This window comes from Amblyraja radiata, chromosome 21, assembly GCF_010909765.2.
Source record: "Amblyraja radiata isolate CabotCenter1 chromosome 21, sAmbRad1.1.pri, whole genome shotgun sequence".
NCBI lineage: Eukaryota > Metazoa > Chordata > Chondrichthyes > Rajiformes > Rajidae > Amblyraja > Amblyraja radiata.
This window is the reverse complement of record NC_045976.1, coordinates 42,910,504-42,925,344: the sequence shown is the minus strand read 5'-3', so window position 1 is coordinate 42,925,344 and position 14,841 is coordinate 42,910,504. Positions and strand designations below refer to the sequence as shown.

The following is a 14,841-nucleotide window of genomic DNA, read 5'->3' as shown; positions in this document are numbered from 1 at the left end:
GTCTCCAGAGGTTTCCGTTCAGGTTTCCTAAGTGGGACAGGGGCATTACTCTACCCATTGTACTAGAGTTTGGCTTGATTGGATTTACCGATGGTATTATCTGATCTGATTGGATAGCATGCAACGCCAAGCTTTTCACTGTACCTCAGTACACGTGACAATATTAAACCTAAACCTACAGTATGTGCCTTATATTTGAGCGCTGTTATTTGGTGCATCACAGATGGGAAGAAATTGGCCACAAAGAGTTCTCTTTAAAACTGTTTCTGTGATTATGTCAGCATTTTCCACATGAAGTCCTTCACCTCAATAATAATATTCCATTGTTTTGACTGCAGCTAACCAAGATAGCAGTAAAATATTTATCTTCTCAAACGCATAGACAGGGAGCTAGAGTACAGTAAATGCCACTCCATCTAAACAATGATATTTCTGAATCTTACAGCCTGAAGCCAAATCTATTTACAGACCATGCAATGAGACTAATTCATCATAATACCTTCTATTCATAACGCTATTCACCATTTTATAATTCCTGAAACAAAAGATTTACTTCGGTTCCTATAACTCAACACACAAAGGTTGCCATTATTATTTTGAAAGTCATAAAGTAGTACAGCACGGAGACAGGCCCTTCGGCCCACCTTGTCCATGCCGACCAAGTTAGCATACTGGGCTAGTCCCATTTGCCTCCATTTGGCCCATATCCCTCCAAACGCTGCTGATCCATATATCTGTCCAAATGCCTTTTATAGGCAGTCAGGTGGTCCAACCAGTAACGCCGCTGCCTCCCAGCGCCAGAGACCCAGGTTCGATCCTGACCTTGGGTGCTGGCTGTGTGGAGTTTGCACACTCTTCCTGTGATCATGTGGGTTTCCTCTGGGTGCTCCGGCTTCCTCCCATATCGTAACGGCTTGTGGGTTTGTGGATGAATTGGCCACTGTAAATGTCCCTGAAGGTGCGGGGAGTGGATGAGAAAGAGGGATAGCATAGAATCAGTGTGAACGGGTGAACAATAGTCGACGTGGACTCGGTGGGCCGAAGGGCCTGTTTCCAAGTTGCTTAAGATGGAACTGCAGATGCTGGAAAATCGAAGGTGCTGGAGAAACTCAGCGGGTGCAACAGCATCTATGGAGTGAAGGAAATAGGCAACGTTTCGGGCTGAAACCCTTTTACTGCTATCTTGGTTAGCTGCAGTCAAAACAATGGAATATTATTATTGAGGTGAAGGACTTCATGTGGAAAATGCTCGCGCACACTAACACTATCCTACACCCACTAGGGACAATTTACAATGTTACCGAAGCCAATTAACCTGTAAACCTGTACGTAATTGGAGTGTGGGAGGAAACCGGAGCGCCCGGAGAAAACCCACGCAGGTCACGGGGAGAACGTGCAAACTCCGTACAGACAGCACCTGTAGTCGGGATGAAACCCAGGTCTCTGGCGCTGTGAGGCAGCAGCTCTACCGAGACGCCCCTAACGCTGCCCGATGCCCCTCTTCTGAAGCCATGTATCTTGTTTATCATTTCACTGTATCCTTGCTGTCACATGTGGATTTGTCCAACATCCCAGAGGGGCGAGGAGAGAGGTAAACAAAGAAGACACCAGAGACTTGACATGTTGGCACCTGGAGCAACAAACAAACTGCTGGGGGATGTTCACACTGCTCCCAAAACGTCACCTATCCATGTTCTCCACAGGTACTGCCTGACCCGCTGAGTTACTCCAGCACTGTGTGAAACGTCACCTATCCATGTTCTCCACAGGTGCTGCCTGACCCGCTGAGTTACTCCAGCACTCTGTGAAACGTCACCTATCCATGTTCTCCACAGATGCTGCCTGACCCGCTGAGTTACTCCAGCACTCTGTGAAACGTCACCTATCCATGTTCTCCACAGATGCTGCCTGACCCGCTGAGTTACTCCAGCACTGTGTGAAACGTCACCTATCCATGTTCTCCACAGATGCTGCCTGACCCGCTGAGTTATAGTGCAGCAGCATCTATGGAGCGAAGGAAATAGGCAACGTTTCGAGCCGAAACCCTTCTGGAAATAGGCAACGTTTCGGGCCGAAACCCGGAAGGGTTTCGACCCGAAACGTTGCCTATTTCCTTAGCTCCATAGATGCTGCTGCACCCGCTGAGTTACTCCAGCACTCTGTGAAACGTCACCTATCCATGTTCTCCACAGATGCTGCCTGACCCGCTGAGTTACTCCAGCACTCTGTGAAACGTCACCTATCCATGTTCTCCACAGATGCTGCCTGACCCGCTGAGTTACTCCAGCACTCTGTGAAACGTCACCTATCCATGTTCTCCACAGGTGCTGCCTGACCCGCTGAGTTACTCCAGCACTCTGTGTGCTTTATTGTAAACCAGCATCTACAGTTCCTTGTCGCTGTGACTCTATGAGGGACAACCACTGCATGTGAAGGACACCTGGACAGGTGCATGGATAGGAACCAGTTGCAGGGATATGGACCAAACACAACCAGATTGGGGCAGTGTAGATGGGGCATTGCTTCATCTCTGGAGAACATGGATTCCTGACATTTTGGGGTCGGGACCCTTCTTCAGACTGATTGTGATAGGGGGGGAGAGAACGCTGGAAGAGAGGTGGGGGCGGGGCAATGCCTGGTGAGTGATAGGTGGAGATAGGTAAAGGGTTTGGAGAACATGGGCAGGTGATGTTTCGGGTTGATTCGTTATTCTGGAGCACGTGGACGCTGGCTGACCCACTGAGTTACTCTTTTGTTGGATGGGGCATCAGCATGGTCGAGTCGGGCCGAATGGCGTGTTTCCAGGCTGCGTGACTCGTAAGAAATACTTTGCTGTGTCGCAATCTCGACTCTCGGAGATGGGTCCTTTGCGAACTGTACGCTAACCACCTGGCAACAACAACCCACAGCGGCTCGTGACCTCCGGGGAGATAGCAAGAGAATGGGGTTGAGGGGGGGTGAGATAGATCAGCCATGATCGAACGGCGGAGTAGACTCGATGGATCGAATGGCCTAAATCTGCTCCTATGGCTGATGAACTAATGAACTCATAAACAAACACAGAAAAGGCTGGAAGTACTCGAGCAACAATGGAGAGAGGAAGCGCTAATGCTTCAGGTCAGTCACCTTTCATTCTTTCGTGTTTGATAGATTCTGCTGCATTCAATATTTTGCTGAATGGAATGTTCACAATAAACCAGCCCCTGCCCCATCAAACAACTCACATTCCTCAAACTCCGGGCCTTCGCCGAGTCACCGTCAAACCCTGAGCCTTATTTATACTGATATTAGTGGGGAGAAAGCTGGAGATGAGAGATGCGGACAGGACAAAGGTAGACAAGTGGTCTCGACCCGAAACGTTGCCCGTTCCTTCTCTCCACAGATGCTGCCTGACCCGCTGAGTTACTCCAGCACTCTGTGAAACGTCACCTATCCATGTTCTCCACAGATGCTGCCTGACCCGCTGAGTTATGGTGCAGCAGCATCTATGGAGCAAAGGAAATAGGCAACGTTTCGAGCCGAAACCCTTCTGGAAATAGGCAACGTTTCGGGCCGAAACCCGGAAGGGTTTCGACCCGAAACGTTGCCTATTTCCTTAGCTCCATAGATGCTGCTGCACCCGCTGAGTTACTCCAGCACTCTGTGAAACGTCACCTATCCATGTTCTCCACAGATGCTGCCTGACCCGCTGAGTTACTCCAACACTCTGTGTCTACCTGTAGACAAGTGTTAGGTGGATACAGGTTGCCAGTCGAGGTGTTTGAGGTTTACTGGAACCTGCTGCAATCCAATGCGATGACGAGCTTGTATTAATGTGCGGCACGGTGGCGCAGCGGGTAGAGCTGCTGCCTCACAGCGCCGGAGGCCCGGGTTCCATCCTGACTATGGGTGTTGTCTGCAGTTTGTACCTTCTCCCCGTGACCTGCGTGGGCTTTCCCCGGTTTCCTCCCACACTCCAAAGACGTACAGGTTTGCAGACTAATCAATTGGCTACTAAAACAGTAAATTGTCCCCAGTGTGTGTAGGATAGCGTTAGTGTGCGGGGATCGCTGGTCGGCGCGGACGCAGTGGGCCGAAGGGCCTGTTTCCGTGCTGTATCTCTAAACTAAATTAAAACATCAGCTGAAGAAACATCACTGAGACTCAATCAGCAAGACCAGCATGGACTATCAATGTACAGAATCATGAGAGGAATAGATTGGGTAATCGAGGCTGGGAGGTCATGCTGCAGTTATACAAGACGTTGGCAAGGCCACATTTAGAATATTGTGTTCAGTTTTGGTCACCCTGATACATAGAAAAAAAACATAGAAAAATAGGTGCAGGAGGAGGCCATTCGGCCCTTCGAGCCTTGTTATAGGAAAGATGTTGTCAAGCTGGGGAGGGCACGGAGAAGATGTGCAAGGATGTTCCCAGGACTCGAGGAGCCTGAGCTACAGGGAGAATGTTCCCGATGTTGGGGCAGGCTGGGACTTTATTCCCTGGAGCGCAGGAGGATGAGGGGCGATCTTATAGAGGTGTACAAAATCACCAGGGGAATAGATCGGGTAGACGCACAGTCTCTTGCCCAGAGTAGGGGAATCGAAAAGCACAGGACATAGGTTTAAGGTGAGGGAGGAAAGATTTAATAAGTACCTGAGGCAGAACATTTGGTAGACAGAGGGTGGTGGGTGCATAGAATGAGCTGCCGGCAGAGGTAGTTGAGGCAGGGATGATCACAATGTTTATTCAGCTCCATGGATAGGACAGGTTTAGAGGGATATGGGCCAAGCGCAGGCAGGTGGGACTAGTGTAGCTGGGACATGTTGGTGGGTGTGGGCAAGCTGGGTCGAAGGGCCTGTTTACACTCTGTATCACTTTATGACTCTATGACACGCAAGCTGAGACTAATTAACTTTTTTGAGGATGAGGGGTAGAATTTAAAGGGATTAAAAAAGAGGGCTAAAATAGAGCTACGCTGGTTGGAGATGAAGAAACAAGGAACACCAGATGCTGGTTTACAAACTGATCATTCTGAATTTGGGTCCCAACCTGAAACGTCACCTATCCATGTTCTCCAGAGAAGATGCCTGACCATACTGTAGAAATAAATAACTTCAGATGCTGGTATATACCAAAGATAGACACAGAGTGCTGGAGTAACTCAGCGGGTCAGGCAGCATCTGTGGAGAACATGGATAGGTGACGTTTCACAGAGTGCTGGAGTAACTCAGCGGGTCAGGCAGCGTCTGTGGAGAACATGGATAGGTGACGTTTCACAGAGTGCTGGAGTAACTCAGTGGGTCAGGCAGCATCTCTGGAGAACATGGATAGTTCCTTCTGCAGTTGTACAGAGCCCTAGTGAGACCATACCTGGAGTATTGTGTGCAGTTTTGGTCCCCTAATTTGAGGAAGGACATTCTTGCTATTGAGGGAGTGCAGCGTAGGTTTACAAGGTTAATTCCCGGGATGGCGGGACTATCATATGCTGAGAGAATGGAGCGGCTGGGCTTGTACACTCTGGAGTTTAGAAGGATTAGAGGGGATCTTATTGAAACATATAAGATTATTAAGGGTTTGGACACGATTGAGGCAGGAAACATGTTCCCGATGTTGGGGGAGTCCAGAACCAGGGGCCACAGTTTAAGAATAAGGGGTAAGCCATTTAGAACGGAGACGAGGAAACACTTTTTCTCACAGAGAGTTGTGAGTCTGTGGAATTCTCTGCCTCAGAGGGCGGTGGAGGCCGGTTCTCTGGATACTTTCAAGAGAGAGCTAGATAGGGCTCTTAAAGATAGCAGAGTCAGGGGCTATGGGGAGAAGGCAGGAACGGGGTACTGATTGGGGATGATCAGCCATGATCATGTTGAATGGTGGTGCTGGCTCGAAGGGCCGAATGGTCTGCTCCTGCACCTATTGTCTATTGTGACATATAAGATGGGGACCCTTATGTGGGATGGATGGGGGGGAAGGAAGCATTAAGAGAGGAGGGCAGGACAAAGCCAGGTTAGTGATAGGTGAATACAGGTTGAGGAGGTTTAGATCGGCACATCAATTCACTTTAGTTTATTTTAGAGATACAGTGTGGAAACAGTCCCTTCAGCCCACCGAGGCTGCACTGACCAGCGATCCCCGCACACACTATCGTGAACACTAGGGACAAGGTACAACTTACAGAGGGCCAATTAACCTACCAACCTGCACATCTTTGGTAGACAAAAATGCTGGAGAAACTCAGCGGGTGAGGCAGCATCTATGGAGCAAAGGAATAGGCAACGTTTCGGGTCAAGACCCTTCTTCAGACCCTATTTCCTTCGCTCCATAAATGCTGCCTCACCCGCTGAGTTTCTCCAGCATTTTTGTCTACCTTCGATTTTCCAGCATCTGCAGTTCCTTCTTAAACATACCGCACATCTTTGGGATGAGGAAGGAAACAGGAGCACCCGGAGAAAACTGAAGCCGTAGAAACATAGAAACATAGAAAATAGGAGCAGGAGGAGGCCATTCGGCCCTTCGAGCCAGCACCGCCATTCATTGTGATCATGGCTGATCGTCCCCAATCAATAACCCGTGCCTGCCTTCTCCCCATATCCCTTGATTCCACTAGCCCCTAGAGCTCTATCTAACTCTCTCTTAAATCCATCCAGTGACTTGGCCTCCACTGCCCTCTGTGGCAGGGAATTCCACAAATTTACAACTCTGGGTGAAAAGTTTTTTTCTCACCTCAGTCTTAAATGGCCTCCCCTTTATTCTAAGATTGTGGCCCCTGGTTCTGGACTCGCCCAACATTGGGAACATTTTTCCTGCATCTAGCTTGTCCAGTCCTTTTATAATTGTATATGTTTCTATAAGATCCCCCTCATCCTTCTAAACTCCAGTGAATATAAGCCTAGTCTTTTCAATCTTTCCTCATATGACAGTCCCGCCATCCCAGGGATCAATCTGGTGAACCTACGCTGCACTGCCTCAATCACAAGGATGTCCTTCCTCAAATTAGGAGACCAAAACTGTACACAATACTCCAGATGTGGTCTCACCAGAGCCCTATACAACTGCAGAAGAGAGAACATCACAGGGAGAATGTGCAAACTTCACGCACAGACAGGCAGAGAGACAGACAGACAGACAGACAGACAGACAGACAGACAGACAGACAGACAGACAGACAGACAGACAGACAGACAGACAGACAGACAGACAGACAGACAGACAGACAGACAGACAGACAGACAGCACCCGAGGTCAGGATGGATCCCAGATGTCTGGTGTGTGAGGCAGCAACTCTACCACTGTGCCACCACGCTGCCCCAACTGTATTTGTGGCCAGGAGACACATCCTAGGATACATCACAGAGCAAATGGATTTTTATTCCCACATCCCATCAAACTGGTCCAATTCCATTCCTTGCATTATCTTCAGATCGCAACCTGACAATGGGAGCAGTCAGTGCGTGAGGCCGAGACAATTATTATTCCTGTGGTCTATGCTGTTCACCATCATTCATCAAGCCTGCCTCAGGCATGCTCAGGTTAGGTCATGAATTCATGAATGATAGGAGTGGAATTAGGCCATTCGGCCCGTCAAGACTGCTCCGCCGTCCAATCATGGCTGATCTAGCTTTCCCTCTCAACCCCATTCTCCTGCCTTCTCCCCACAGTCCCTGACACCCGCACTAATCAACAATCTATCTCTGCCTTAAAAATACCCACTGACTTGTGGCCTCCACAGCCGTCTGTGGCAAAGAATTCCACAGATTCACCACCCTCTGACTAAAGAAATTCCTCCTCATCTCCTTCCTAAAGGAACGTCCTTTAATTCTGAGGCTGTGCCCTCTGGTCCTAGACTCTCCCACTAGTGGAAACATCCTCTCCACATCCACTCTATCCAGGCCTTTCACTATTCGGTGTGTTTCACTGGACCTTAATTGGTACATTGGACAATCAACTGACCTTGAAACCTTCAATGAGGTCTCCCCTCATCCTTCTAAACTCCAGCGAGTACAGGCCCAGTGCCGTCAAACGCTCATCGTATGTTAACCCACTCATTCCTGGGATCGTTCTTGTAAACCTCCTCTGGACCCTCTCCAGAGCCAGCACATCCTTCCTCAGATATGGGGCCCAAATCTGCTCACAATACTCCAAATACTGCAGTCTGAAGAAGGGTCTCGACCCGAAACGTCACCTCTTCCTACGCTCCACAGATGCTGCCTGACCCGCTGAGTTACTCCAGCACTCTGTGAAACGTCACCTATCCATGTTCTCCACAGATGCTGCCTGACCCGCTGAGTTACTCCAGCACTCTGTGAAACGTCACCTATCCATGTTCTCCACAGATGCTGCCTGACCCGCTGAGTTACTCCAGCACTCTGTGAAACGTCACCTATCCATGTTCTCCACAGATGCTGCCTGACCCGCTGAGTTACTCCAGCACTCTGTGAAACGTCACCTATCCATGTTCTCCACAGATGCTGCCTGACCCGCTGAGTTACTCCAGCACTCTGTGAAACGTCACCTATCCATGTTCTCCACAGATGCTGCCTGACCCGCTGAGTTTCTCTAGCATCTTTGTCTACCAAATACTACAAATCAGTTTACTGCTGATTCAAACATTTGTGTTCACTTTAGAAGATGTGTCCACACAAAACAATTTATAAACTCCCCACAGACAACTACTGCCACCTCAGCAGCCACTTTTATAATCTGCCGCTAATTACCTGTGGTGTGAGATTAATATAGTCATCATACTGGATTGCAACAGGTAACAGCGAATTTCAAACAATATCATCTTCTGTGTGTTGGAAAGAACTGCAGATGCTGGTGTAATTCGAAGATACACACAGAGTGCTGGAGTAACTCAGCGGGTCAGGCAGCATCTCTGGAGAGAAGGAATCCTCCTTTTCAGGCAGTGTCAGAACAGGTACAGCTTGACTGTATCACTTGTCAATCTTTGTCCTGTCCCCATCTCATGTTTCCAGCTTTCTCCATCCTAATATAATCAGTATAAGAAATGGTCCCGACCCTAGACATTGCCTGTCCATGTTCTCCACAGATGCTGCCTGACCCGCTGAGTTACTCCAGCACTCTGTGAAACATCACCTATCCATGTTCTCCACAGATGCTGCATGACCCGCTGAGTTACTCCAGCACTCTGTGAAACATCACCTATCCATGTTCTCCACAGATGCTGCCTGACCCGCTGAGTTACTCCAGCACTCTGTGAAACGTCACCTATCCATGTTCTCCACAGATGCTGCCTGACCCGCTGAGTTACTCCAGCACTTGGTGTGTGGTGCTTTTTTTTGTTAAATCAGCATCTGCAGTTCCTTGGCCCTTCACCTTGACTTCCAGGTTTAGCTTAGTTTAATTTAGAGATACTGCACGGAAACAGGCGCGTTGGCCCACCGAGTCTGAGCCGACCAGAGATCCCTATACACAAGGACTATCCGACACAATAGGGACCATTCACAATTTTACCAAAGCCAATTCCCCTACAAACATTTACATCTTTGGATGGCAGGAGAAAACCGGAGGACCCTGGAGAAAACCCACATGGTCAGGTGAGAATGTACAAACTCTGTACCTAATCAGGATCGAACCCGGATCTCCGGCGCTGTAAGGCAGCAACTCTACCGCTGAGCCACCGTGCCACTTACAGGTAGTGAACAAAGCTGACACAAAGCCCCAACAAAATTCCTTCAGCTTCCAAGCAACTAGTCCCAGTCTGAAGAAGGGTTCCCACTCAAGAATTAGGCCATTCGGTCCATCAAGTCTACTCCGCCATTCAATCATGGCTGATCTATCTCTCCCTCCTAACCCCATTCTCCTGCCTACTCCCCATAACCCCTGACACCCGTACTAATCAAGAATCTATCTATCTCCACCTTAAAAATATACATTGAATTGTGGCAATGAATCGCACAGATTCACCACCCTCTGGCTAAAGAAATTCCTCCTCATCTTCTAAAAAGAAAGTCCTTTAATTCTGAGGCTGTGACCTCTAGTCCTAGACTCCCCCACTGGAGGAAACATCCTCTCCACATCCACTCTATCTAGGCCGTTCACTATTCGGCAAGTTTCAATGAGGTCCCCCCTCATTCTTCCAAACCCCAGGTTGCAGCCAGTATGAATGTCATCGTTCCATTGCAGGTACATACAACTGAAAGGGTTAAAAACCTGTTTCATAAATGGCCCTGACATAATCCTGCAGCTGTGATAAATGACTCTTTTACAGAGCCAAAAGCACCCACACATTTGGTGGTGGTGACTCAGCCAGCACACCTTCCTTTCTGAGTCAGAAGGTGACAGGTTCAAATCCCACTGCAGGCAGGCACTGATCACCAGTGGCAGACACAAAATGCTGGAGTGACCCAGCGGGTCAGGCAGCATCTCTGGGCAAAAGGAATGGATGACGTTTCAGGTCGAGACCCTTCTTGGGTCTGAAGAAGGGTCTTGACCCAAACCGTCACCTATTCCTTCTCTCCAGAGATGCTGCCTGACCCGCTGAGTTACTCCAGCATTTTGTAAAACATCACCGATCCATGTTCTCCACAGATGCTGCCTGACCCACTGAGTTACTCCAGCACTCTGTATCTATCTTCAATGTAAACCAGCATCTGCAGTTCCTTCTTTCCTACAAATATGGGTCACCAGTGGTCGGACTGACCCTCCGTTGCAGGGAAGAGGCATGTTGCGTGATGAGTGGCCACTGGCCAGTGGCTTTGTGCAAGAATCTAAGTTGTTTCGAGAGCACATGTAGATCCCACAAGCATGCAGAGTGCCCTCAAATGTTACATGTCCAAAGTGTCCACAACACGCTACATGTCCACAACATGCTACATGTCCACAACACGTTACATGTCCACAACATGCTACATGTCCACAACACGCTACATGTCCACAACATGTTACATGTCCACAACACGCTACATGTCCACAACACGCTACATGTCCGGAGCGTCAGCAACACAGTGGACGCACGGTAGAGTGGACGCACGGTAGAGTCGCTGCCTCACAGCGCCAGAGACCCAGGTTCAATCCTGACTACGGCTGCTGTCTGTACGGAGTTTGCACGTTCTCCCCGTGACCTGCGTGGGTTTTCTCCGGGTGCCCCAGTTTACTCCCACACTCCAGAGACGTACAGGTTTGTAGGTTCATTGGCTTTGGTAAATATTATAAATCGTTCCTAAGTGTGCAGGATGGTGTTGACGTGCGGGGATCGCTGCATGTCTAGCGTTCCCGCAACACTCTACATATCTACGTTCTCCAACATGCTACATATGAAGTGTCCTCAACACGCTACATGTGCAGAACATCCACAACATGCTACATGTACAGAGAATCCAAAACACGCTACACATCCAGTGCCCTAAACACGCTACATGTCAAGAGTGTCCCCAACATGCTACATGTCAAGAGTGTCCCCAACACGCTACATGTCAAGAGTCCCCTCAACACGCCACATGTCCAGAAGCACAAATCTTCTAGTTCTTCACGAAATACTGCTCCTACTACCCCAATGTCTCACACCAATAAGCAGGTGGAACAAGCAGTTGATGGTTAAAGCTACTTTGATCGTCATGTTATGGCAATGTGAGAACACAACAACAGATGCCTTGCCACAGGGCCCGAGCCAAACCAGATCTGGAGGATTGTGTACAGTTTTAGGTTCCTTACTTAAGAAAGGATTTACTTGGCATCAGAATGTAGCCTCTAATTACCAGAATGATTAAAAAAAAAAAAGACACATTGCTGGAGTAACTCAGCAGGTCAGGCAACATTTCTGGAGAAGGAACTCGACCCGAGACGTCACTTATTCCTTCCCTCTAGAGATGCTGCCTCTCGCACTGAGTCACCACAGCAATGTGTTTATCTGTGGAGAAGATGGATCGGTGATGTTTTGGGTCGTTTGAATGTGGAGCTGGCGACAAACCTGGATGAGAGGTGGGAGTGGGACAAAGTCTGGCAAATGTTGCCTGATGCTTCCTGGGTTGAATCCAGAGGTGGCGGGGCTGTGGTATCAGGAGATGTTCGATGTCCCAGACTTGGGCGGCAGAAGGAAGAGCCGCTGCCACACAGTGCCAGAGACCCTGGTTTTTTACACTAGGTGCAGGAGTAGGCCATTCAGCCCTTCCAGCCAGCACCGCAATTCAATGTGATCATGGCTGATCATCCCCATTCAGTACCCCGTTCCTGCCTTCTCCCCATATCCCCTGACTCCACTATCTTTAAGAGCCCTATCTAACTCTCTCTTGAAAGCATTCAGAGAACTGGCCTCCACCGCCCTCTGAGGCAGAGAATTCCACAGACTCACAACTCTCTGTGAGAAAAAGTGTTTCCTCGTCCCCGTTCTAAATTGCTTACCCCTTATTCTTAAACTGTGGCCCCTGGTTCTGGTTTTTCTCACAGAGAGTTGTGAGTGTGGAATTCTCTGCCTCAGAGGGCAGCGGAGGCCGGTTCTCTGGATACTTTCAAGAGAGAGCTAGATTGGGCTCTTAAAGATAGCTGAGTCAGGGGATATGGGGAGAAGGCAGGAACGGGGTGACTGATTGTGGATGATCAGCCATGATCACATTGAATGGCGGTGCTGGCTCGAAGAGCCCAATGGCCTACTCCTGCACCTATTGTCTATTGTCTATTGTCTATTGTCTATTGACAGGTGGGGAGGGATATGGGCCAAACACAGGCAGGTAGGACTAGTGTAGCTGGGACATGTTGGCCGGTGTGGGCGAGTTGAAGGGCCGGTTTCCACACTGTATCACTCCAAATGGATGCTGCAGACTGTGTGTGTGTGTGTGTGTGTGTGTGTGTGTGTGTGTGTGTGTGTGTGTGTGTGTGTGTGTAGGCTGCAGACTGCTGGAGTATTTTCCTCAACTCATAGAAGCGATGGGGCTGTGAGACCGAGTCATTGTGACTGGGGACAGGAGGGGGGGGAGAGATGGTGAGGTATTGGTCCCGGTGAAACAGCGCACCTTTGCAAAAAACACCAGCTGTCGCCACAGCCCCCAGATCCAACAAACCTCGCCACCTTTATTCCCACTCCCTCTGTCCCTCCTTCTCTCTCTCCCCCTCTCTCCCTCCTTCTCTCTCTCCCTCTCCCTCTTTCTCTCTCTCCTCCCCCCCCCCCCTCCCTCTTTCTCCCTCTCCCTCTTTCTCCCTCTCCCCTTCATCCCATCCAACGCAGCACGCCATTGGAATAAGGTCTCCATTAAAAAACAAAAGGACCAACATTCACCACCACAGACATCAGCTCCACCAATAACCCAGGCAGCAGCAATCTGTGAATTATATAATTCCAGTAGGATTTAGATGTCACAGACAGGGAGCAGCCAGCCAGCCCGCTCACAATGCATTGTAACAGGGAATTCATTTGTATGTAGGTGCAATATCTCCCAGATACAATAAGATATAGGTGTCATTGTACGAGGCAGCTTTGGCGAGGTGGGATAAATCATCTCTCGCAGATGCTGGTTTAAATCAGAAATACAAGACATGTTTTTCAGTGGCGTTGCCCAGAAGCCAGCGACCGTGGAGAGAGAAGCACATACATGATGATATGTTGGGGTCAGGTGCCTCATTCACTCACTCACCTTAGTGCAAGCCGGCAGTGCCCAGACCACAGCGGCTCCGTGCAGCAGGATCAGAGCTGCCACCTCGACCAGACCCATCGCAGCCGCTCTCCCTCTGCCCCTGATACACAGACACAGACACACAGCGGCTCCGGCAATACACCCACGGCGCGCGTGCCCGCCTGCCTCCCCATGCGCGCTCCCGACGCACTGCAACGTGCACGCCTTGTATTGCATGTGCGATGTACAGGAGTGTGTCAGTCTGTCAGTCTGTCTGTCTGTGTGTGTTTATGTGTCTGTGTGTGTTTGAATGTGTGTGTGTGTGTGTTGTGTCTCTGTGTGTGTGTTTGTGTCTGTGTGTGTGTGTGTGTCTCTGTGTGTGTGTGTTTGTGTCTGTGTGTGTTTGATTGTGTGGCTGTGTGTGTGTGTTTGAATGTCTGTGTGTGTGTCTCTGTGTGTGTGTGTTTGTGTCTGTGCCTGTGTGTGTGTGTTTGTGTCTGTGTGTGTCTCTGTGTGTGTGTCTCTTTGTGTGTGTTTGTGTCTGTGTGTGTGTGTTTGTGTGTGTGTTTGTGTCTGTGTGTGTGTGTGTGTGTTTGTGTGTCTTTATGTGTGTGTGTCTGTGTGTGTGTGTGGCTGTGTGTTTGTGTCTGTGTGTGTGTTTGTGTGTGTGTGTGTTTGTGTCTGTGTGTGTGTCTGTGTGTGTGTGTGTTTCTGTGTGTGTGTGTGTGTGTGTGTGTCTGTGTGTGTGTGTCTCTGTGTGTCTTTATGTCTGTGTGTCTTTATGTGTGTGTGTGTCTTTCTGTGTGTGTGTGCATGTCTGTCTGTGTATGTCTGTATGCCTGTGTGTGTCTTTCTGTGTGTGTGTGTCTGTGTGCTGAATCTGTCTATGTCTGTATATCTATGTCTTTTTATGTTTCTCTGTGTGTGTATGTCTGTGTATGTCTGTGTGTCTGTGTGTGTTGAATCTGTATGTGTGTCTATGTCTGTTTATGTTTCTGTGTGGGTGTTTGTGTGTCTGTGTGTATGTCTGTGTGTCCGTGTGTGTGTGTCAGTGTTGAATATGTGTGTCTGTGTGAGTGCCTGTGTGTATGTCTGTGTGTCAGTGCTGAATATGTGTGTGTGTGAGTGTCTGTCTGTGTGTCAGTGCTGAATATGTGTGTCTGTGTTTGTATGCATGTGTATGTCTGTGTATGCTGAATTTGTGCCTGAGTCTATGTTTGTGTGCTTCTGTTAGGCTTTGTTCAGTTTAGAGATACAGCATAGAATCAGGCCCTTCAGCCCACCGAGTCCACGCTGA

The 14,841-nt window shown here is 49.1% G+C and overlaps 1 protein-coding gene across 2 annotated transcripts in view; it reads right to left on the bottom strand.

Annotated features, from left to right (window-relative positions):
• The window catches only part of elapor2 (endosome-lysosome associated apoptosis and autophagy regulator family member 2), a 43,302-nt gene extending 29,582 nt beyond the window's left edge, over positions 1–13,720 (bottom strand). For both annotated transcript variants that reach the window (XM_033040216.1, XM_033040215.1), the window contains exon 1: positions 13,566–13,720. In XM_033040216.1, coding sequence (XP_032896107.1) covers positions 13,566–13,643 — 78 coding nt within the window. In that variant the 5' untranslated portion in view covers positions 13,644–13,720. The remainder of the gene's footprint in view (positions 1–13,565) is intronic.
• Positions 13,721–14,841: the final 1,121 nt, after the last annotated feature.